Source organism: Acytostelium subglobosum, assembly GCF_000787575.1.
Source record: "Acytostelium subglobosum LB1 DNA, scaffold: scaffold9, whole genome shotgun sequence".
In the NCBI taxonomy this organism is placed as follows: Eukaryota; Evosea; class Eumycetozoa; order Acytosteliales; family Acytosteliaceae; genus Acytostelium; species Acytostelium subglobosum.
Genome location: NW_012236524.1, coordinates 478,971 through 500,453, shown reverse-complemented (window position 1 = coordinate 500,453; position 21,483 = coordinate 478,971). Strand labels below are relative to the sequence as shown.

The following is a 21,483-nucleotide window of genomic DNA, read 5'->3' as shown; positions in this document are numbered from 1 at the left end:
ACCAACGCCCTGGAGAACTTGTTTTCCAAGCCACTTTGTTTTTTTATTATTTCATTTCTCAATGTTGCCAACCTTCCTCCTCCCTCTGCGTGCTCACATGGCTCAGCTCCCTATCAATGGCTCGATGATCAAACCTATGATGAAGCCATAACAACAGACGAAGATGATGGCGATGACATGGACTACAGTCAATAAATGCTCGGTGAACAATTGGTGAACTTTTGGTGAACAAACGGTGAACAGTGTGTGAACTTTCGGAAGTACACTCCTGGTAACTCTCTTGGGCGTGCAAGCTGTTACAGCGCTAACAGGTATCGAAAGTAGAATTGTAGTAGAATTACAAAAATGACCTCCTCAATTTAGGATTAATTATTATTATTATTTTGAACTTTAAACTCTATTTCTACTACAATTCTACATTGATTAGACAGATACTCTTTTTCCAACGTGCTCACTGCTATGGCGGTGACAGGTACTGAAAGTAGAATTGTAGTAGAATTAGGAAAATTACCTCCTGGATTTAGGATTAATTATTTTTATTATTTTGAACTTTAAAACTCTATTTCTACTACAATTCTACATTGTTGATACAGATACCTTTTTTAATTACTTTGAAGTATATAAAACTATAAAGAGAAGAATCTTGAAGTATGAAATGAAGGAGCGCCAGCTGCGTAATGTTGCGTAGCCAGCGGCGTTGAGTTATCCACACACCAAATGAAGTGTCCACTTGACTAAGATTTGTTTGGAATACATCCTTGAACGTTGTCCATGTTGATGATTCAAGTGATAAAACAGAAATATCAGTATAGAGTGCTGATATCACATAGGTATTCTTCTTTTTCTCCTTCATATCTTCCTTCTCATCCACCTCCTCCTCTTCCTCAAGCAGCTCTTTGGATTGTGCCATATTTGATATTGGTAGATGTTTGATCCATTCGAAACATGATTCGATCTCTTTCCTAATCAAGTCTAACTTGCCAGTATCAATCTTTAGATGTTGTTGAGGGTGAAGATTGAATATTGATTCTGGTCCATATGGTGCAGCTCGCATTTGTTGAGTGACATGCTCAATGATTGAAAGAAGATCAATGTCACTGGGTATATACTCCACATCATCATTGTCTTCGTTGTCATCTTTATCAAGCTATTCATCAATGATAACATTGATGGTAAATTGAGAAACTCATTGATTGATTGGCAAGATGTAATCGTTTCGATAAGAACAGAGTGGTCTACTTCTTTGTCCAGAGCAGCAGCAACAGATGATAATGATTTTGTTGATGATCTATTTACAATTATATGATTGATGTCTAGTATCTCTTTAAAGATGTTGTTGATTGTTGAAGCAATGTGTTTCTTGCGCACTTCCAAAGGAGTTTTGATCTTGTGTTCCATCACCATCAGATTTTGGGAAAAGTCTTCAAATGTGTGGATTACTTCATTTATTGATGTATCCAGGGATTGATAGGATCTCGAACACAATTGGAGAGTATTCCAAAGTTGTTCTAATCTTGAAGAGAACCATTCTATTTTATTATCTTTTGTTCCCATTTTGTGTTTTAAATTTGTCCAATGATCTGCTTCATAACCATTGTGCTCAAATATAAAGAAAACTGGACACATTAATACATTACAGTGAGAACTTAAAATTTCTTTCTTTTTTCCATGAACTTCACATATAAATTAATTAATATCACTTTTATCTCTATTTCTATTACTTTATTAATATGATACCAGGTCATTAATAATAATATTATTATGATATCATATCATATATGTTCCTACTAAGGATTCTCAGTCAATCAATCTATTGACATCAAGATCTACATTGATTGTCATTATAATAATCATTTTTTGCAAAGATAAAATGATTGACTTAGTCTCCATCTATTCATTGCCTGGGTATATTGAATTAATTTCATTTTCAGTATGACAATCAATAAATCTGTTAGTCAATGAGACACCAAGAGCTACAGTACGTTTCATAAGTTATGGCCACCCCCTGAGCAAACAGATAGGTGATTGATATCTCTTCAATATTAAGAGATACCAAATGATATCTTATCTCTCTAAATAATAGACTCAATTATCTACTAATCTTGATTGAATTACTTATTGCTAGTTATATTTATTTACAAATAATTGAATGAGAGTGTTGAAATGATAAGTAGTGAACATGGCCATTATTTATGCAACGAAAATTGATCGAAGGTATCGGAACGATGAACTAGAATAATGACAAAGGAGGTTGTCAATATTTGGTCCACCATCCATTCGCTGTTATAATGTCCTCCATTCGTTGTGGCAAGGAGGCGTATAGGTTCTCAACAATGCTGTCATCCATTAGCTCCCATTGTTCATTGGCAAGGTCGGAAAGGACCACTCCAGGGTTCTTTGCCAGCTCTCTCTTGACTCTCTTCTTCAAGATCGCCCAAAGATTCTCTATAATGTTGATGTCTGGTGAATATGGGGGAATGAATAGGGTGGGTATCCTCTTCCTTCTCAAGTGGCTGGTGACATTTGTTGCTCTATGAATTGGACAGTTGTCCATCGCCAGTGTAAAGTCTGGGAGTTGGCCATGATAATATCGGATGGATCGAGAGTATGCATCATCAAGAATCTCCGTGTATTGAGTGTTTTCTAAATTGCCTTCAATCTCAGAGAGATATCCGACACCAGCACTCGTGACACATCCCCAGAAATTGACCTTGGTTCCGGGAAGTCTCCTGATGCCATGAACTCGACTGAATGTGTTGTTATCTTGTCTAGCCCACTCGTGTTGACGGTAGTTCTTGAAGTTGGACTCAATTGTGGTCTCATCACAGAATACTATCTGTTCCCATTGTTCCGCTGTCCAGTCTCGATGAGCCATAGCGAACTCGAGCCTTTGATCTGCGTTTACTTGCTTTAGATCGTGTTTCCTGCTTAAACTGCGATAGGTGAGACCTTCCTTTGCAGCGATACGAGATATTTGAGCCGTTGATATCTCTGTATCGTATCTCAGTTCAAGTTTGGCTTTCAACTCGTCCAAAGTAATGACCTCCTTCCTGACCAAAGCTTTGATGATCCTCCTTCTAAGTCTTCTTGAAAACTTTGAAGGGCGTCCCGATTTGAGACGGTCCTTGAAGTCTCCTCGCTCGCTGTGTCGTTGAATAGTCCTGCTCACAGTTGATCGGGAAATATTGTACATCTTTGATATTAATTTCTTTGAATATCCTCTCCTTCTGGCTCTCACGATTTTAGCTCTCTCTTCTTCTGTTAATGACATGATTAATTGTAATGTACATAAATAATATTCTATCTCTTCCAACAAAGTGTTTGATGTTTGAACTCATTCATTCTTTACTATTGCATAAATAATGGACATGTTCATTACTTTAACAAAAATATCGTTTGAATGATAAAGATATATTAATTCCATTTTTGGAAAAATATTCATAAATGGAAATTTTTGAGCAAAAGTGGACTACTATATTTGGAAGTGAATAAGAATCTTGAACCATATTTGTAGGAGATATCAAACTCGTACCTGTTTGAACAGGGGGTGGCCATAACTTATGAAACATACTGTATGAGTTGAATGATGATATTATTTGGGACTCTAACTTCCTTTAAAAAAATTGGCGATATCGCGACATTTAAACATTTTAATCCATGGCTGTTTTTTGTTTATATATAATTTGATTTTTTTTTTTTGCAGCAATCACCGGTACAAGATAGAAGAAATTTTTTTTTGAAATCGCATGCTTCTGTAACTCAGTCGGTAGAGTGTGGTACTTATATTACAGTTGAAACTTGGGTTATGCCAAGGTCGTGAGATCGAAACTCACCTGAAGCACAAACCTTATGTCTCTCAATCATCCATGTCAGCCAGACCTCATGATCCATGACTCAAAGTCCCTCCTCCGCCAGGAGTGGCGTTCCCTCATGTCCACGCTAACGAGTCACATCCTGGCCGGACGACCAGTCAACATCAAGAATGAGATGGCCGAGTTCACTACCAAGTGGCACCTCAGCACTCGCAACAGCGACATCCGTCTTCCGCCTCTGCCGCCAACTATCAACAAATACTTGGTGGCCGAATTCAGAGGCCTACAGTAGAAAAGAAAAGAAAGAAAAAAATCAAGAAAATTCAAAATCGACTAACTTATATATATTATCCCGCCTCTTCAATGACGCCAATTTATTTGCAATAATAATAAACTTCCACTCTAGTCAAAAAAAAAAAAAAAAAAAAACTCAAAGACTGAATATGGAGTATCTTTTGGAACTCCAAGTACTCTGTGAACATCACCAACATTTGCCATGATGAGTCTCACAAGCAAATGATTGCCAAACACTGAGTGAAATGCTGTCTCCATCTGGATTGATGTTGGGCTGATGGTTGACAACTCCTTATGTGGTCTATGATTGAATGATTGAATGGGTATCAGTTAAAGTTTGCGAGTACAAACAACAACAACATGTTATCATGACAACTTACAATTGGACTAAGGGCTAACGCTCCATGGCCAATGTGGTGGAATTGATCAGATCATAGCACAACTTGATCACTCGAGCGAAACCATGCTGGTAACCCAAACTCATGACGTTGTGTAGAGTTCGCAACTGATCCAGTCTGGGAGTGTTTGATGAGATACTGGATAAAGTTGAACTGACCACAGTATCTTGCCTCGTTGACGATATAGACTTTCTCCAATACTTTTGCGCCAATCTTTGTGTTGATCAACAATTGGAACATGTCAAAGTTGCCAACTTTGGCACATCCCTTCAAACACTTGATCATCAGACTATTGTTACCACCATAATATGGCAATAGTACTTTCATTTGCCTATCAGGTAAATGGTCAATGATGTACTTTACGCTTGACAGTGCCCTCTTCCAAATGCTCGAGTAATCATACAGGACGTATGCATCGTTCATCAATTTGAGAATTCCAACACTGATGCCACGACTCCTGAACTTGAAGTTGTCATGATTATCATAGTTGTGGCAATCGCGATTGTCTGTGTCGCCAAATTCTTCATCCATATGTTTGAGTACCAGACCAACAAACTGCTCGTTGCCAGTGTCCATCAGCAAAGTGATGTTGATCATTCTGTTTGGAATGCTCTTTAACCTTATCGATCCGATCAAACGTTGCATGATCTCAACATTGCCATGTCCACAAATGATAGAGTTGGCTTTCTCATATCCAAGTTCATTAATGTCGATGGTCATCCATGATATCTTGAATGACAAATGATTGAATACTGTTGTGTTGTTATACCTTATTGAGCTCCATAACAACTTAGTGTTGATTGGGTACTGGTTGTTGTTGTTGTCGCCAATGGGAATAATATTGTTGAGTGTTTCAATGAACATTTGAGTGGCGTTATAACGTAACATTAGATTGAGGTCTCCAGTGGAATGTAGTTTGGCAACCTTGATCGTTGACTTTATCATCAGACGTGGATCATGATCATCTCTTGATAAAGTGTTTGATGGTGGATCTAGTCTCATCCATTGACGATGCATCCTACCAACACGATCAAAGATCATTCTACACAACCCTTGATCATTGAACACTTCATGTATACTTCTCTTGTTATTATATGTACTTTGGATGAATGAAGTTGAAGGTGATCATTAATTCATCATTTTGGTGACATAAGTCTAATCCAAGAAATAACGTGAATACTCATTGATAAGTCATCCAAAGTCGATGGAGTGATATTATATTGATATAATATGTTATAGTATGTACAATGTTGATAGGTGGATTGTTGGGATTGATTGGATTGGATTGAATGATTACTTCTTGACACTACCATTCAGTTTGTCAAGGTATACTAGAGGTGAGTTGAGGAAGTTGCCAACTGATTCTGGTGCAATGTAGATGGTGGCACCTTGCAATGCCATGGCCTTGATCTTGGCCATCTCAAGCTCGAGGAGTGCTGGGAACTTGGCAAACAGCTCACCTTGCATCTCTGAAGCCTTCCTCTCGGCCTCTGCCTTGATAAGCAATGACTGCGCTTCATTCTGAGCAGCGGTCAACTTTGCCTGAGAGTCTGCGATCGTTGCCTGATTCTTCTGTGCCACTGCAATGTTATCTGTCTCTGCCTTCAATCTTGCCTCTGTAGTCTTGATATCATACTCCTTTGCGAGTGTAGCCTGCTTGGTAGTGAACTCGGCAGATGCTATAAAGGTGAGTGAATGATGTTAGTGATTGGTCGATTGAATGATTGAATGAATGTAATACATACTAACTGATTGACCAGCCAACTTCTTTGCAATCTCAGCATCCAATACTTTGATCGTCTCAATCTGAAGTCTGGACAACTCGATACCATAGTCCATCAGATCCTTGGCAAGGTTGGTCTTGACGCGATCTTGAATGGTTTGAATGGTGTCGGTCTTGGTGTCTGGTGCGCCTGGCTTGGTGTTGGTGAAGAACATCACCTCTTGCAGGGTGCTCAGCTGGATGGCCTTGCCCATGTCTGCGAACGAGACGTTCTCAATATGCTTGACAATGCCCTCCTTGCCCAGCTTGGTGATGGCCAGCTCTGGATCGATGATCTTGTAGGCCACGACGAGGATCACACCAACACGCAGAGAGTCACGAGTCTGGAACACCTTGAGGTTAACCTCATCTGGACCAGCCTTCTGGTTGTCGATCAGTGCCTGTGCCTTGGTCTCCTTGCTTGGGAACAGACAGGTCTGCAGAGAGGTTGGCAGGAAGCACTCGAAGTTGTGTGTGGCCGAGTCGATCACGACGGGACGGCCATCCTTTGGCGTCTTGATGATGGTAAGGATACCATTGTCGTAGGTGACGGCCACCTCTCCAGTGTGTGGGATCAGTCTCTTGATTGAACCATGCTCAATGTATGGACTGATCGAGTTGTAGAACAGGTTGGTCTTGGAGGCAGAGGCATCGGGTGCAACCAAGCGGAACTGAGCGTCGACAAACACGTATGGCTCGCGGCGAGACTCGAGGATCACGGGCTGAGTGCCCAGCCACACCTTGGCAATCTTGCCACTTGGCACACGAAGGATGTTGATTGTCGAATGAGAGATGTATGGCTCCTGCTGATTGACAAAACCTGTAGATTGATCAAACTGGAAGGTTGGATCGACAATGACGTGAGGGCCCTCACCATAGAGCACTGGGCGGTTCTTTGAGTATCCCTTTGCGTAGTAACCTGCAGGCACGTTCAACACATACTTTCCAAACGCTCCAAAGTAGTGAGCAGTCTTTGAATACGACCCCAAGTACTTGATCTCAACAGTTGGATCGACCGTATATATGGTGGAGAAACGTTTGCCTCTTGGATCAAACCTGAATGTATGATTGATTGATTGAGTGAGTATGGAATGACTCCAGTGATCAATCGATTGAACAATGATGATACTTACAACTCTGCAATCTGATTGCGCTGACCGAGTACAAAGTGACTGATGTCGACACGGTCGAGACCACGACCGAGTAGGGGGTTCATGGTGAAGGCGGTCTCTTTGACATTGCCATTGAATCTGTCGACGATGGTCTTGGATTGCTCTTCGGCGGAACAGTCACCAAAGTCTGAACGAACGATGATCATTGACACTTTCAACTCTTCATTCTCACGACCCTCAAACTCTGAAGAGTAGGTCTGTGCCTCGGTACCTCCATGTCTCCTCATATTAAGTGAGGCCAAAGAGTTTGTAGAGTTTGTTCTTTCCAAGTTATGGAGTTGGTCGTCTGATGGGAATCCGGAAGAGGCCATTATTATTGTTAAGTATTAATTATAATATTATTAAGTGTACAGATAATCACAAAGAGATAGGATATTTGATGGAATGAATGAATGATTGAATGATTGAATAAGTGATGGATGGATGGATGGATGTGATGATGATGAAGAATGAAGTTTAAACCCTTCCAGTTGTACAGAATGAATGTATATGACTATGGATGGACTTTCTGATGACCTGATCAGGTCATCTATTTATACTTTCGTGACCAAATTGATCAAAATGAAAGGTGGTGGGGTAATCAATCTCTCACACAGGATGATGATGGGGGTTCGCTTACTTACCCCAATTAATCAATCTCTTGTGAAATCAAGTGAGTCTCAATCACCCAACCAGGTAAGAATCGAGACCATCGACGATCAACCAGGATGGACTAGGTCCATTCATCATTGATCTTCATTAAACTAATGTACCTTGACATCACTTGCTAATGTAAGACCAATCAATTAAATATCTATCTGCAATGATTTAGTCAAAGAAGAATCCTATTCGCCGACCCAATCTTCATTCGTTCCGTTCTCTACCAGGGACCAGTTTGTGATATGTGTCAGTGTTTGTCATTTCGTCAGTTCGTCATTCAGACGAATGGATCATTGTTTGATTGACCAGTAAACTAGTGTAAGAGTACCACTGGTTGAACAAAGATATTTAAGTATTCTGAAGATATCAACTTTAGACCTCTTTGTACAATGCACTCTTGCACTTCTTCTTTCGGACCTTATCAATCATTCCCTCATAATCCTCATTATAGATAGAAACATTCAAATTTATACATACTTATTAATACTTACATTATCCAAGTACGTTGTCGTCTGTCGTTAGCATTGGTGACCACCAATTATGATTGACTGCAACTTCAGGCCTGATCACAAACACACAACACACCTTACTCAGAACATGCACTCATCTTGAATGCATCTGCAAATCTAATGAGTACGTCTACTTGCGTGGCACCAGCTCAAACAATGGTGTGTCTGCTCATGAGTTTTATTTCTTATTTAGAGATAATAATATCTTTTCTTTTCTCAACACTTTAAGAAGAGTTTGGTTTCATTCATTCATTCTTTCATTCATACATACATACACTCATAATTATATTCATTACATCAAATATATATATATATATATATATATCTACTAGGACATTATAACTATGTACATCCAATCAATGAACTTGGTGAACTTTGTTCCAGTTGTTCCTCCTGTCTCAAAGGTCAAGATACTCAGTGATGGTAGAGTAAAGATCACAAGGTATGTTAATGTTGAAATAATCAATCAATCAATCAAATATATATACTAACTGACAATGATTGTTATAGAGAGTTACAGATTGATAATACAACAATCTTGGAAATACCAGATGTGACTGCTCAGATCGACTTGTTTTCCATAAAGGATCAGTCGCAGATTGCTGAACCAGAGGTGTTCAGATTGAATAATAATACATCGACAACAGCCACTCATTATATTCAAGTCGGTGATAATGTGGATCTGCGTCTAAAGGATGACAAACAGATCACTGGCAAAGTGTTGTCCATTAGTGTTGACAATGGAGGAGCGTCGCTGACTGGGATATTCGGCCATACCCCTCCAGCCAATGCTCAACAACAAGCATGTTATGTCATTGCCGACTCACACAATGAAGACCTACAGATCGTTGTCAAACAAGACTCCATCGTACAATACTCCTTTGTCAAGTCATCATCATCCAATCGTTTGCCATTCAACTATGTCGTAAGTAGTCTCGATCAATCAATCAATCAATCACATTGCTAACATCTGGAATAGAATCCAAAGTCAACATACATCACCGTGAAGGGTTCATCAAGCAGGACAGTCAGCGTGTCATATGTTGTTCAAACATTGTCCAAGTTCACAATCAAACATGAGTTGGTATCAAAGATGATTGAGGCCTATCTCGCCAACATAAATACCATGTCCGAGCAAGATATCCCTGTTCCAGAGTCAAGCCAAACATTCCCATTCAATCTAAAGTCATTCCTCTTCTGGGAGAACGTCCACAATATCACATGTGACAATGTCAAGGCCAGTATGTATCCACACATTCAATCAATCACTAACTCTCATTCTCTCAATCATGTTACTAACATATCAAACAAACAGAGTTCATCTGGGTCGACAACAAAGGAGTTGAGACGACATTGCTTAAGTTCAACTCGTTCAGCTCATCACCAAGACAGATCCATAAGCTGCGTATGGGTGATCATGACCACATCAGTTGCAACGCACAGGCAGTAACTGTGCTGTCTGCGGAACTCCCAGACACATCCATTGGCTTCCTCTTCAAGAACAACTCTGGCACAACAATCCACACTGGTCTCTGCTCTCTAAACTCCAGTCGTTCACTCTCGCTCAGTATCCAGAGTGAGGCAGAGCACGACAAGCAGTGTGTCATCACATCCAGTGTCAAGTCCAGTCCCATGATCATGGTCAGGGACGGCAAGTCAGAGACCACCTCCAAGGCCAACACATTGTTCAAGTCACAAGATGATTACTTTTTGCGTTACTCAGTCGTGTCATTGTACAAGGTAACTGTGAACGACTTCTCAACGAGCAGAAGTGGCAGTAGCAATAGCAGCAGTGGCAACAACAACAACAATGTCGGTGGAAGTCGCATTATACTCCTCAAGGGTCGCTCCAAACAATTCACGTGCAAAGAATCACCTATGATCGGTGGATACATGCAAGTCGAGCTTGAGCCCGGTCAATTCTGCAAGCCATTGACCATCACTGATAAGAAACAAAACAGTGTCTGTGGTCTCCAACATATCAATCATCTTATCTTACATCTCAACTCAATCGCTGGATACGAGGCCATTACAAGTATCCTCGAGTCAAAGGTACGTAGCTCTCACTGGACCCATGTGGCATACCTCAATAATCATATAGTACTGACTCACTTTGATACTCAATCAATCAATCAATAGCACAAGGATGACACTATCAAGGTACCAAAGGAGCTCAGGACAAAGTTGTATTCTGATATCCCATTCATATCATTCTCAGCTCTCAAGAAGCATCCGCCAACATTCTCATTTGGTCAACCAACTCCAGCATTTGGAGGACTTGGTGCACCCTCAACATTCCAACATGGAGGATTTGAACGCTCTCCATTTGACGCCAGTGGCTTTGGCACTGCCTTTGGTGGCGGCGCAGGATTTGGACCTGGCTTTGGCACTACTGGCTTTGGCGGTGGCTTTGGCCCCAGAGGAGTCAACACACTTGGCACAGATAGAGGCGCCAACATATTTGGAGGCCCTAGTACCTTCTCCTTCGGAGGACAAGCAGGAGCCACCAATACCACTACCACCAGTGGATTTGGTAACACCCCTCTATTCCCACCTTATGAGACATTAGACTCTAACAGTAGTGTGCCCTTGGCATTATCATCTGTCACTGCCTGGCCAAACTTCAATGACAAGTCAGTTGAGGAGCTAAGACATCAGTACTACGCCACTGGCATCAATCCATTTGCCAACCATGTGCCTCAAGGTGCATCATCATTCTCTGGCAACACTGGATTCGCATTCAATCCAGCATATTCCTCTGCTACCAACGGTGGATTCTCATTCAATCCAACATCTACTACAACCTTGGGTGGTGGTCCACAACCCGCTAACTCCTCTGGAACCAGTGGATTCTCTTTCAATACAACGTCATTTGGAGCACAGACAACCTCAACTCAAACTCCAAGCCTATTTGGCACAGCTGGAGTGGTACCACCGCAATCTTTTGGTGCCCGTAGCTCATTGTTCGGTTCTGCTCCTACTTCAAACACAAGCTCAAGCTTGTTTGGTGGCAGTACTGCTCCCCCCGCCCCCTCAGGCACCGGACCATTTGGATCATCTTCAACCTCACCAAACACTGGATCAGGCTTGTTTGGCGCCTCCTCTACCGTCTCGTCAAACACTGGTTCGGGCTTGTTTGGCACATCAGCCACAACAAGCCTGTTTGGCGGCTCAGCCCCAGCTTCATCAAAAACAAGCTTATTTGGAGATCCAGCTCCCACATCCTCAAACACTGGATTAAGCCTGGGTGGCACATCAGTCCCAGCTTCATTAAGCACTGGATCAGGTTTGTTTGGCACCTCAGCCCTAGCATCATCAAACAAAACAAGCTTGTTTGGAGGTCCAGCTCCCACTTCATCAAACACTGGATTAAACTTGTTTGGCGCAGCAGTCCCAGCTTCATCAAGCACTGCTGGATTAAGCTTGTTCGGCACAACAGTCCCAGCTTCATCAAGCACTGCTGGATTAAGCTTGTCTGGCACATCAGTCCCAGCTTCCACATCATCAAACACTGGATTAAGCTTGTCTGGCACAACAGTCCCAGCTTCATCAAGCACTGCTGGATTAAGCTTGTTTGGTACCTCACCAGCATCCAAAGGCAATACACTAGGCTCTCTATTTGTTTCATCGAGTGATGAAGTCAAACTAACCGATGAGAGGATTCCTGAATCAAATATTTCTCCTCAACCACCAAAAGTAAAGAAGGCGCCAGCTGTTGAACAAGAGTCATCACCATCAACAAAGCCATTGACTTTAGTTGGAGAACAACCACCAACTTCCCCCAAGACAGTGCCATCCTATAGTGCACCTACATTTGGGTCAACAACAGCCTTTGGTGGCACACAAAAATCAGTCTTTGGTGGCACCAAGGCAGCCATACCGCCAACAACTCCGTCATCAATATTTGGTAGTGCCTCAAAGGCAACCTTTGGTGCCAACCTACCATCGGGATTTGTTTTCAACCCAACATCATCAATAACGATACCACCAGAAATACTCTCTACTTCTTCTTCTAGAACTGCTCCAACTCTTGCTGAAAAGTGGAAGTGTCCCTGCTGCGAAAATATTAACAACGATACCAGCAGACTATGTGATTTATGTCAGATCCCCAGGAAGACGTTGAATCCAGCTAAATAGATCTATATCCTGTTTGAAGTCTGGTCAGACTACAAGTTGTAGCACGAAACGGCGCCCAATGCCCCACAATGTCAACCAAAGTTAACCCATCAACTTGGACGCAATCGTTGAGAACTCCTGAAGTCTATCATAATAATAATAATCAATAATACGTTGTTATAAAAATAATAATAATAATAATGCTGTCCTCTTATTCTAATATATCAATTCGAATTGGCTCAATATATCGTAACTTTGGCAAGTCATATGTCAATTAAACTTGTGGATCGGATTGAATCAGATTAGTCAAACCTAATTTTATTTGTTTGAAAACACAAGACAAAGAAAAGGTCCAAGCAATCAATCATTCACGAATAGTCAAGTAACATAGGAAGAGATAAGAATGATTGGACTATGTCGAACAAGACAGTCATTGCTTCATCATCATAATCAACATCAGTTTGTTAGTCTGGTTGTTGCAAGACATCAACAACAATACTACTCAAGCAGCTCTGTTGCCGACCCAAGATCTCGAAGCATCGATGGCATCAGGGATACATTCCTCAAGTACTTTGAGAGGAATGGTCACAAACGAGTCGACTCTGCATCATTGATCCCTCATACAGATAACACTCTCCTCTTTACCAACTCTGGTAGGTTGACCAACACATCATTGTGACGACACAATCATTCATTCATACTCATTCACTCAATCAATCAGGTATGGTACAGTTCAAGAACTGCTTCACGGGAGTGGAACGACCACCTCAATCAATGTGCACGACAGTGCAGAGATGTGTGAGGGCAGGTGGCAAACATAATGACTTGGAGAACGTAGGATATACAGCGAGACATCATACATTCTTTGAGATGCTGGGCAACTTCTCGTTTGGAGGCTACGCACACTTTAAGCGCGATGCGATCAAACATGCTTGGCAATTGCTCACTGTCGACTTTGGTCTGCCAGTCGATCGTCTCGCGATCAGTGTGCTGCACGGTGACGAGGAGTCGGCCGACATTTGGCGCAATGAGATCGGCCTGCCCAGCGAGAAGATCATGTACAAGGGCGAAGCGGACAACTTCTGGTCGATGGGCGATGGTGCCGGCCCATGCGGCCCGTGCTCCGAGATCTTCTGGGACCAGGGCTGCGAGGTGGACGGCGATCGCTACCTTGAAATATGGAACCTGGTCTTCATGCAGTACTTTAGAGATGACAAGGGCGCACTGACGCCGCTCGAGACGCCCTGTGTCGACACGGGCATGGGTCTGGAGCGAATGGCCGCTGTCATGCAGCATGTCGAATCAAACTATGACACAGATCTCTTTGTCGACCTCATTGGACAAATCAAGCAGCTGGCCAGCTCATCCGGCCACGCACAGGTTGTCGCACAGGACGACACAGTCGAACAGCTTCGCATACAGACTGCCTACCGCGTTGTGGCCGATCATCTGCGCGCCACATCATTCCTCATTGCCGATGGCGTCATACCCTCTGCGACTGGACGTGGATATGTGCTGCGAAAGATCATTCGCCGCGCGCTATCATACGGCAAGTCACTTGGCTTCTCGGAGCCATTCCTTCATCTCTTGTTCCCCTATCTGTCCAAACGAATGGCGACCACTTATCCCCACTTGGAGTCGCGTGCGACAGAGGTAGTCAACGTCATCTACAACGAGGAGCTTACTTTCTTCAAGGCGATCGAGCGAGGCATGCCACATCTCCAGGATCTTTTGCAATCCAAGCGTTTGGATGACTGGCATGTATTCAATCTCTTCAACACATTTGGTCTGCCACTTGAGATATCAGAGGTGCGCGCCAAGCAGGCCAACCTACGCATTGACATGGACAAAGTGAATCAACTCATCAACGAAATGAAGGAGAAGTCCAAGTCGACATGGAAGAAGGACAAGAACCCAATACCAGACATCGTCACGTATGTATCCATCCCGTGGACATACCTCGCCAAACCCTTGCCCTAACCTTCGCCCTCGCCCTCGCCCTCACCCTCGATCACTCACTCACTCAGCAAATGGAAGAATGAGGGCATTGAACCAGACTTTACAGGATACTCATGTACAAAGAATAACGAAGCAAAGGTGTTACAGTTCCACTTCAATCCAGAACTTGAAAGCACTGCCTATATCTCTGTGGACAGCTGTCCATTCTATGGAAGCGCGGGAGGACAGGTTGGCGACGTGGGACACATAACAGCCAATGGAAACAAGTATAGAGTGATTGATTGTGTCAAGCCCTATGACAAGGGTCTGGTCATGCTACTCGATATCGATCCAAAGCAACATAGATACTCGGATGTTGAACGCGACCTCAAACAGGGATCGCGAGTATCATGCGAAGTGGATGCACGATCTCGTCAACAAACTGCAATCCATCACACTGCCACACATTTGCTACAGGCTGCACTGCGATCGGTACTGAACAGCAAGACGTCGTCGGTCGTGCAGGCCGGCTCGTATGTCGGACCAGACACACTACGATTCGACTTTACCCATCCCAACAAGATGTCTGCCGCTGAGCTGAGCAAGGTCGAGCAATGGATCAATCAAGTGATCGCACAGGACATGCCTGTCGCCACCAACGTGATGTCCTATGCCGAGGCATCACAATCAGACGCTGTCCAACTCTTCTCGGAGAAGTATGGCGACAAGGTACGCGTGGTCGACGTGTTGGGCAAGTCCAAGGAGCTGTGTGGAGGCACGCATGTGCGTAGAACTGGCGAACTGCAGCACTTCAAGATCATCAGCGAGAGCAGTATCGCCGCTGGAACAAGAAGGATTGAGGCTGTGGCAGGATCGGCTGCAATCGCCTACCTCGCCAACCACTCATCTATGTTGGCCAACATCGCAGAACGATTGGACGTGCCAATGCAGCAGCTCGAGAGGCAAGTGGACAGTCTCGTGACCTCAAAGCGCGAGATGGAGCGTCAAGTGCTCGAGTTGCAACATCGCCTGGCACTGGCCTCTCTGCAGACAACAAACGGCATGATCGATGGCCAGAACACACACATTCATCTCATCAATCAGAACATTCAGGACAAGAAGACACTGCAGGACATAGGCAACCTGATGGCACAGAAGCATAGTGACAGTGCCCATATCATCCTCTCACAAGATGGCAAGATACTATGTACACTTGGTCAGCAATGTCAATCAAAACCATCAGTCAGTGCTGATAAGATGCTCAAACAAATGTTTACGATCATTGGCTGTGGCAAAGGAGGTGGCAGCAAACAAATGGCACAAGCATCACTCGGTGCCAATCGATGTCTAGATCAACAGACCATCGATCACATTTATCGTTGGGCCAATTGTCCAACCAATCAACAACATAAACAGTAATATTGGTATAGTAGTATTAGTTGGAAATGGAAATGGAAATGGAATTGGAATGAAGTTGATTGTGTGTGAGTGTGATGATTGAGATTGAGTGCTTGTTTAGGGTTAGGGGGTTGTTTGATTGTTGTCATCACTCACACTCACAATCCCCCATTCAAACCCCAGGACAAACAACAAAAAAGGGATAACACCCCTCCACGCATTGAGTGTGTGTTCTCAACAAGAGTCAGTTCCCAATTCATTCATTCATTCTTCATTCAATCCTACAAATACAAACACAAACAAATATACAAACATACACTACACATTATTCATTCATTCATTTGATCATTAACATAACAACATAACATATATATATAGATATAGATTAAGATAGAGAAATTGAGATTGAATAGTAGGCTGTGTAGTCAGCAAGCGGAACAAACAAACATAAATGTTGATATCGAGAACAACATGTTCAAAGAGTGCGCTTAAGGCAACTTCGAGAAGAAGTTTGTTGATAGTATCACTGCGTACATATTCTACTTCGTCAGGGAATAGCAGTAATAATAATCCATCAACGACAACTAGGAGAGGATTCCCAAAGACTGGTAGAGTGATAACGGAACACTTGTCAAAGCTACATCAGGATCTCTCAAAGAATGAGCCAAACTTTAGACAAACGATGACCAACTCAATGTACAGTGTCTTTCAAGGTAGAGAGTATCTGGAAAGAGGTGCCTATGAACAAGGCGAGAAGCTAATCATCGATGGTTTCAAGACACTCAACACGTATGTGTCATTTATTCATTCATTCACTCGATCGAGATCATATCACTTACATCTTCTTCACAAACATAGCAATGTTGACTTCTCCTCGTCCTTGTTCGCTGTGCCCACCCATGCAATGGGACTAGCATCCGTCAGGAAGGGCGACTTTAAGAATGGTTCAACCTTATTCAACTTGGCCATTGACAGGTGTAAAGATGTAGATAGTATTGTATATAAGGTATGTTATTTTTTGTTGATGAACAAGAAGAGCGATGAATGACACGCTACTCGCACACATTAGAACTTTATCCTGCCAGAGGCATTAAACGACTTGGGACTATGTCTTGTCAGACAGAAGAAACCAGTGGATGCTTATGAGGCGTTTCAACGAGCAGAGACACTGGCCAATGACAATGACTTGAATCAGCTCTCATCGATATTCACAAACATTGGAGAGTTCTATAAGGATGGAAAGAACTTCTCCCAATCAAACTTGTATCATGGCAAGGCACACTACAAGTTGATCGACAAGGGCAAGGTCAACATCGACCTGGTGCGCTGCCTGTTGAACCGCGCACAGGTATTGCGACTCGATGGCAACATCAGCGAGGGCCGAACACTGCTGGCCGAAGCCATCACCACGCTCAGATCTCTCGAGGCTGGCAAGGACAAGCAGCTCAAGAACAAGCGTCCAAGACACATTGACTGGGCCAAGATCCTCATCGAGTGCGGTCACTTCTACTACGATGAGAAGGCTTATGGCCAGGCCAAGATGATCCTCAAGAATGCCAAAGACCTGCTGGATCTGTTGGAGATCCCTCACTCGCCCGATGCCGTAATCAACACTATTAATCTGGCCATCCTGGAGAAGAAGTACCCGACCACCAACGCAGCGGCCTCTGCCGAGCAGATCAAGGTGTGGCTCAAGTCCATCGAGCACTTTTACTCGAGCTTGAAGGAGCAACGCTTCTTCTCTGGCAGTGGCGTCACCAACCTGGTCAAGAATCTCCAGGATACCAAGTTGGATGCCGACAGTCAGGAAGTCAAGAACATGGTGTTGATATCGCCACTTCACTCGCCATTATCTAGAGTGACCATGTAAGCTTGATTGATCGCAATACAATATATTATTATTATTATTAAATACACACTGTGATACATTATCACAAGGAAATAAATAATATCCAACAACCATCCTTTGAATGATGTATCATGATGTTAACTCCATTCATTGATCGATTGATGTATGTAATGTATGTAAATGTTTAATGATACTTGTTGCACAGAATTGACGTTGACTGATCGATATAGAGTCATGTCCAAGCATTATACAACCTAACCTGTCCTGTATTAGTGGCCCTGTATATATGCTTTTTAGTCCTTTGATGCCTTCTTAGCCCTATAATATTATATATGAATGATTGTTTGTTAGATGTTTGCTCAAGACTACACTGACTGACTGACCAGGTCACATACTTTTGATGGTTGATGGCAGCGAATGGGATGTAAGACATGATAGCACAAGCGACAATCTTTGTGGCGAATGAGATGTTCTTCTGCAGTCCATTTGGAATGCCATACTCTGGACCCTGTATTGAATTGATTGATTGTTAGTCAATGTTGCTCGATCCATGAATGATGTGAACATCTCTGAGAGACACCTACGCCATGACCATGACCATGGTCACCACCTCTCAAGAACTGTCTGGTTGATGGAGTGAACAATGTTCTTCTGGCAAAGTTAAAGAATGAGCTCATATTTTATTATTATCTGTAGGTATGAATGTATGAACGTAGTGTAATGACAATAGTGAAGTAATGAGGAATGATAGTTCAGTGTGGTAGTCAAGAGAGAGTGAGAGTGTGAATGAATGAACTTGGTTGATGTGGTGTTGATTGAACTCCCTTCACAACATAAAACACAATCCAGCCAGGTTGTTATTTGACCATTGGGGTAATATTAAAATTTTAATTTAATAAAAAATCACAGTTGGATTGATCATGTGATGGAGTCAGACACAAGATGATTGTCAAAATCAATATCATCTGTGCACACTTTGATTCAATTTCCAATCCAATCAAATTGTTAGATACCCTACGTTCCAGACAGATGAATGAATGAACGAATGTCTAACAACATTGTTGTTTACACTCAGGAATATACAATCGATTGATTTGATTGATTCGACTCTCACAAAATACATGTTATTCTTAAGAATGAAGAACTAATTATCATTATTTATCATTGATGGTGACTGCCTACAAATAACAAATAACAAATAACAGATAACAAACTCTAACAACTAGGATATCAATCACATCACTAGTGGTCTAATGTAAGAATGAGACGTCCCTTGTCCTTGAGGRAACAAGACCCCAACACACACAAAGCATGTGAGCTTAATATTTATCCCTACAATCAGTCTTTCGATCATGAATGAGATGAAGAACTTTCAAATAATTTTTTATTATCAAAAACATGTTGTTTTCAAAAAGATCTCCCCTCTCGGATGCAAGTTTTGGGATGGGTTGGTCCAAAACATTCTATCTTTTATCTTCTTGTGTCTCTCTCTTCAAGTCAAGTCAAGTTGACACACACATTCATTCACATTCATTCATTCAAATATACTTACTTATACATATATATATATAAAGAATGAAGTTAATAATAAGCATTTGTTTAGTGCTTGCTGCATTTGTTGTGGCCAACAATGCCTACAAAGATCCATATGCACTGCAAAACGTGATATTCAACACTGCAGCCAATTGTAGCGATCACACTAATCCATGCGATTGGAGCAATCCATCCAACTGGATCGGTGGCATCGTGCCAACCTACTCCTCATCGGTCACCATCGACTACTCCTCAGTCAACCCCCCACCAGCCCCACAATACATCAACATTGGCAACAACACCAGCGCCTACATGGCCTCGCTCAACATCAATGGACCAAACGTCGAGCTCAGCAGCTACTCCACCATGTTCTACGTTTACAACACTATCTCTGTGAACAACGCCCACTTGGTGCTCAATATGGGCAACCTCTATGCGTACGGCCCATTCAACCTGCTCGGAAACTCCACGTTCCTGGCCTACACCAGTTTCCTCAACGCCAACGGCTCAGCTCTGATCGACACCAACGCTCAATTCCACGCGACCCACAACTCGGGCGTCAACTTTGACAAGTCCATCGACCAGTCACAGCAGACCATCGTGTTCCGCTCGGCGCCCATCATTGATACCATGACAGGCTTCTCCGTGGCCGGACCAAACGCCACCTTCCTGGCAGGCATCAACGCCGATACCAACCAGGCCATGGTCTTCCTGAACACCACCTATCTCTATGGCACCACTTCGCTCCAGTCATTGCGTGTGCTCAACACCCTCACCTTGATGGATGCCGCCGTGCTCAACGTCGCCAACCAGTTCTACGGTCTGCCAGGCTGCGTTGTCTCCATTGGCGACGGTGCTCTCACCATTGGTAACGGAGACGTCACCAACTTCTCCTTCGCCGCTGACATCCAGGGAACAGTGACATCGTCGTTCCACGGCACACTTTTGATCCAGAACTTCCCAGGCACCATCTCCATCGACCAGGTTCAAACAATGGGCAGTGTCTCTGTCGACAACGTCTATCAGTTCAACATTGGCAGCGACATGGATCCACTTCAGTCAAACCTCACCATTCTCAACATCGCCGGTACGTCATACTTCCAGATTGACACTGCCGATATCGCATTGATTGCCATCGGACAATCCGCATCCAGACTGGCTCAGCTGCGTGTCTTTATCAGCTTCACATCGACCTCCAACATCGGCCGCTCGCAGACTCCCCTCAACAACACGATCTTCAACGTGCTGGACGGCGCCGTCCTCACCATGGAGGGCGAGCTCACCTTTTACGGCACATCCGGTATCTACCTGTACGGTGAGATGACCATCTTGAACAACATTGCGTTTGATCAGCCCCCCGCACTCAGCATCCAAGGTGGCGCCGCTTCGTTGCGCTCGGACAACGTCACCCTGAATGGCACAGTCACCATGATTGCCGGCACCTACTACCCGGTGCAGACGACCATCGTTGGCGACTTTGACCAGATCGGAGGTATGTTGCACTTTGCCGGTGTCATTGGCGAGAACCTCGTTGTTATGGGCGACTTCACGTCGACTGTGAACGGCACCATCGCCTTCACCGACGCCATCCAGCCAGACAGTGACTCAGTGATCATGGTTGAGGGCCAGGTGTCCATCACCGACAACCTGCTCATCCAGTTCCTCGAGACAACTCCACAGGGCAACGTTGACTATTACATCATGTCATCGCTCAACAACCCAATCCAGGGAATGTTCTCCTTTGCCGACGTTGCATGGGAGGCCACCAAGATCATCCCCTACACCTACGAGATCTACGTCACCAACCCTGCCAACGAGATGATCCTCAGCTTCAAGGCTCCACCCCCTGCTCAGCAGAAGCATCTGCCAGGCTGGGCCGTCTTCCTCATCGTCTTGGCCGTTCTCACTGTCGTTGGTCTTGCATTCCTCGGCTTCAGATACTACAGAAGAAACCAAGGTTACATTGCCTTGTAGACTTCCATCACATAACAGTCCACTCCTCCCTCAATTATAACAACATATATTACTTTAAATAACAACTCTCCGACTTCTGAATAAACATT

At 43.3% G+C, this 21,483-nt stretch overlaps 7 protein-coding genes across 7 annotated transcripts; 4 read left to right on the top strand and 3 right to left on the bottom strand.

Moving 5' to 3' along the window:
• Positions 1–4,537: 4,537 nt before the first annotated feature.
• On the bottom strand, positions 4,538–5,449 carry SAMD00019534_051070 (hypothetical protein; the record flags this gene model as incomplete). Its single annotated transcript, XM_012899578.1, has 1 exon — positions 4,538–5,449. One exon carries the CDS (start codon positions 5,447–5,449, stop codon positions 4,538–4,540), a length of 912 nt encoding a protein of 303 aa, XP_012755032.1.
• A 348-nt stretch (positions 5,450–5,797) lies between these two features.
• On the bottom strand, positions 5,798–7,749 carry SAMD00019534_051060 (hypothetical protein; the record flags this gene model as incomplete). The annotated part of the gene is made up of 3 exons (XM_012899577.1): positions 5,798–6,183; positions 6,250–7,322; positions 7,400–7,749. 3 exons carry the CDS (start codon positions 7,747–7,749, stop codon positions 5,798–5,800), a joined length of 1,809 nt encoding a protein of 602 aa, XP_012755031.1.
• A 1,196-nt stretch (positions 7,750–8,945) lies between these two features.
• On the top strand, positions 8,946–12,723 carry SAMD00019534_051050 (hypothetical protein; the record flags this gene model as incomplete). The annotated part of the gene is made up of 5 exons (XM_012899576.1): positions 8,946–9,028; positions 9,097–9,511; positions 9,566–9,827; positions 9,902–10,638; positions 10,726–12,723. 5 exons carry the CDS (start codon positions 8,946–8,948, stop codon positions 12,721–12,723), a joined length of 3,495 nt encoding a protein of 1,164 aa, XP_012755030.1.
• A 382-nt stretch (positions 12,724–13,105) lies between these two features.
• SAMD00019534_051040 (hypothetical protein) lies at positions 13,106–16,059 on the top strand (the record flags this gene model as incomplete). Its single annotated transcript, XM_012899575.1, has 3 exons — positions 13,106–13,355; positions 13,424–14,636; positions 14,730–16,059. 3 exons carry the CDS (start codon positions 13,106–13,108, stop codon positions 16,057–16,059), a joined length of 2,793 nt encoding a protein of 930 aa, XP_012755029.1.
• Positions 16,060–16,489: 430 nt separating this feature from the next.
• Positions 16,490–17,908, top strand: SAMD00019534_051030 (hypothetical protein; the record flags this gene model as incomplete). The annotated part of the gene is made up of 3 exons (XM_012899574.1): positions 16,490–16,827; positions 16,897–17,044; positions 17,108–17,908. 3 exons carry the CDS (start codon positions 16,490–16,492, stop codon positions 17,906–17,908), a joined length of 1,287 nt encoding a protein of 428 aa, XP_012755028.1.
• A 272-nt stretch (positions 17,909–18,180) lies between these two features.
• On the bottom strand, positions 18,181–18,564 carry SAMD00019534_051020 (hypothetical protein; the record flags this gene model as incomplete). Its single annotated transcript, XM_012899573.1, has 3 exons — positions 18,181–18,205; positions 18,283–18,395; positions 18,472–18,564. The coding sequence occupies 3 exons, from the start codon at positions 18,562–18,564 to the stop codon at positions 18,181–18,183; spliced, it is 231 nt and encodes a 76-aa protein (XP_012755027.1).
• An 898-nt stretch (positions 18,565–19,462) lies between these two features.
• SAMD00019534_051010 (hypothetical protein) lies at positions 19,463–21,394 on the top strand (the record flags this gene model as incomplete). Its single annotated transcript, XM_012899572.1, has 1 exon — positions 19,463–21,394. The coding sequence occupies one exon, from the start codon at positions 19,463–19,465 to the stop codon at positions 21,392–21,394; it is 1,932 nt and encodes a 643-aa protein (XP_012755026.1).
• Positions 21,395–21,483: the final 89 nt, after the last annotated feature.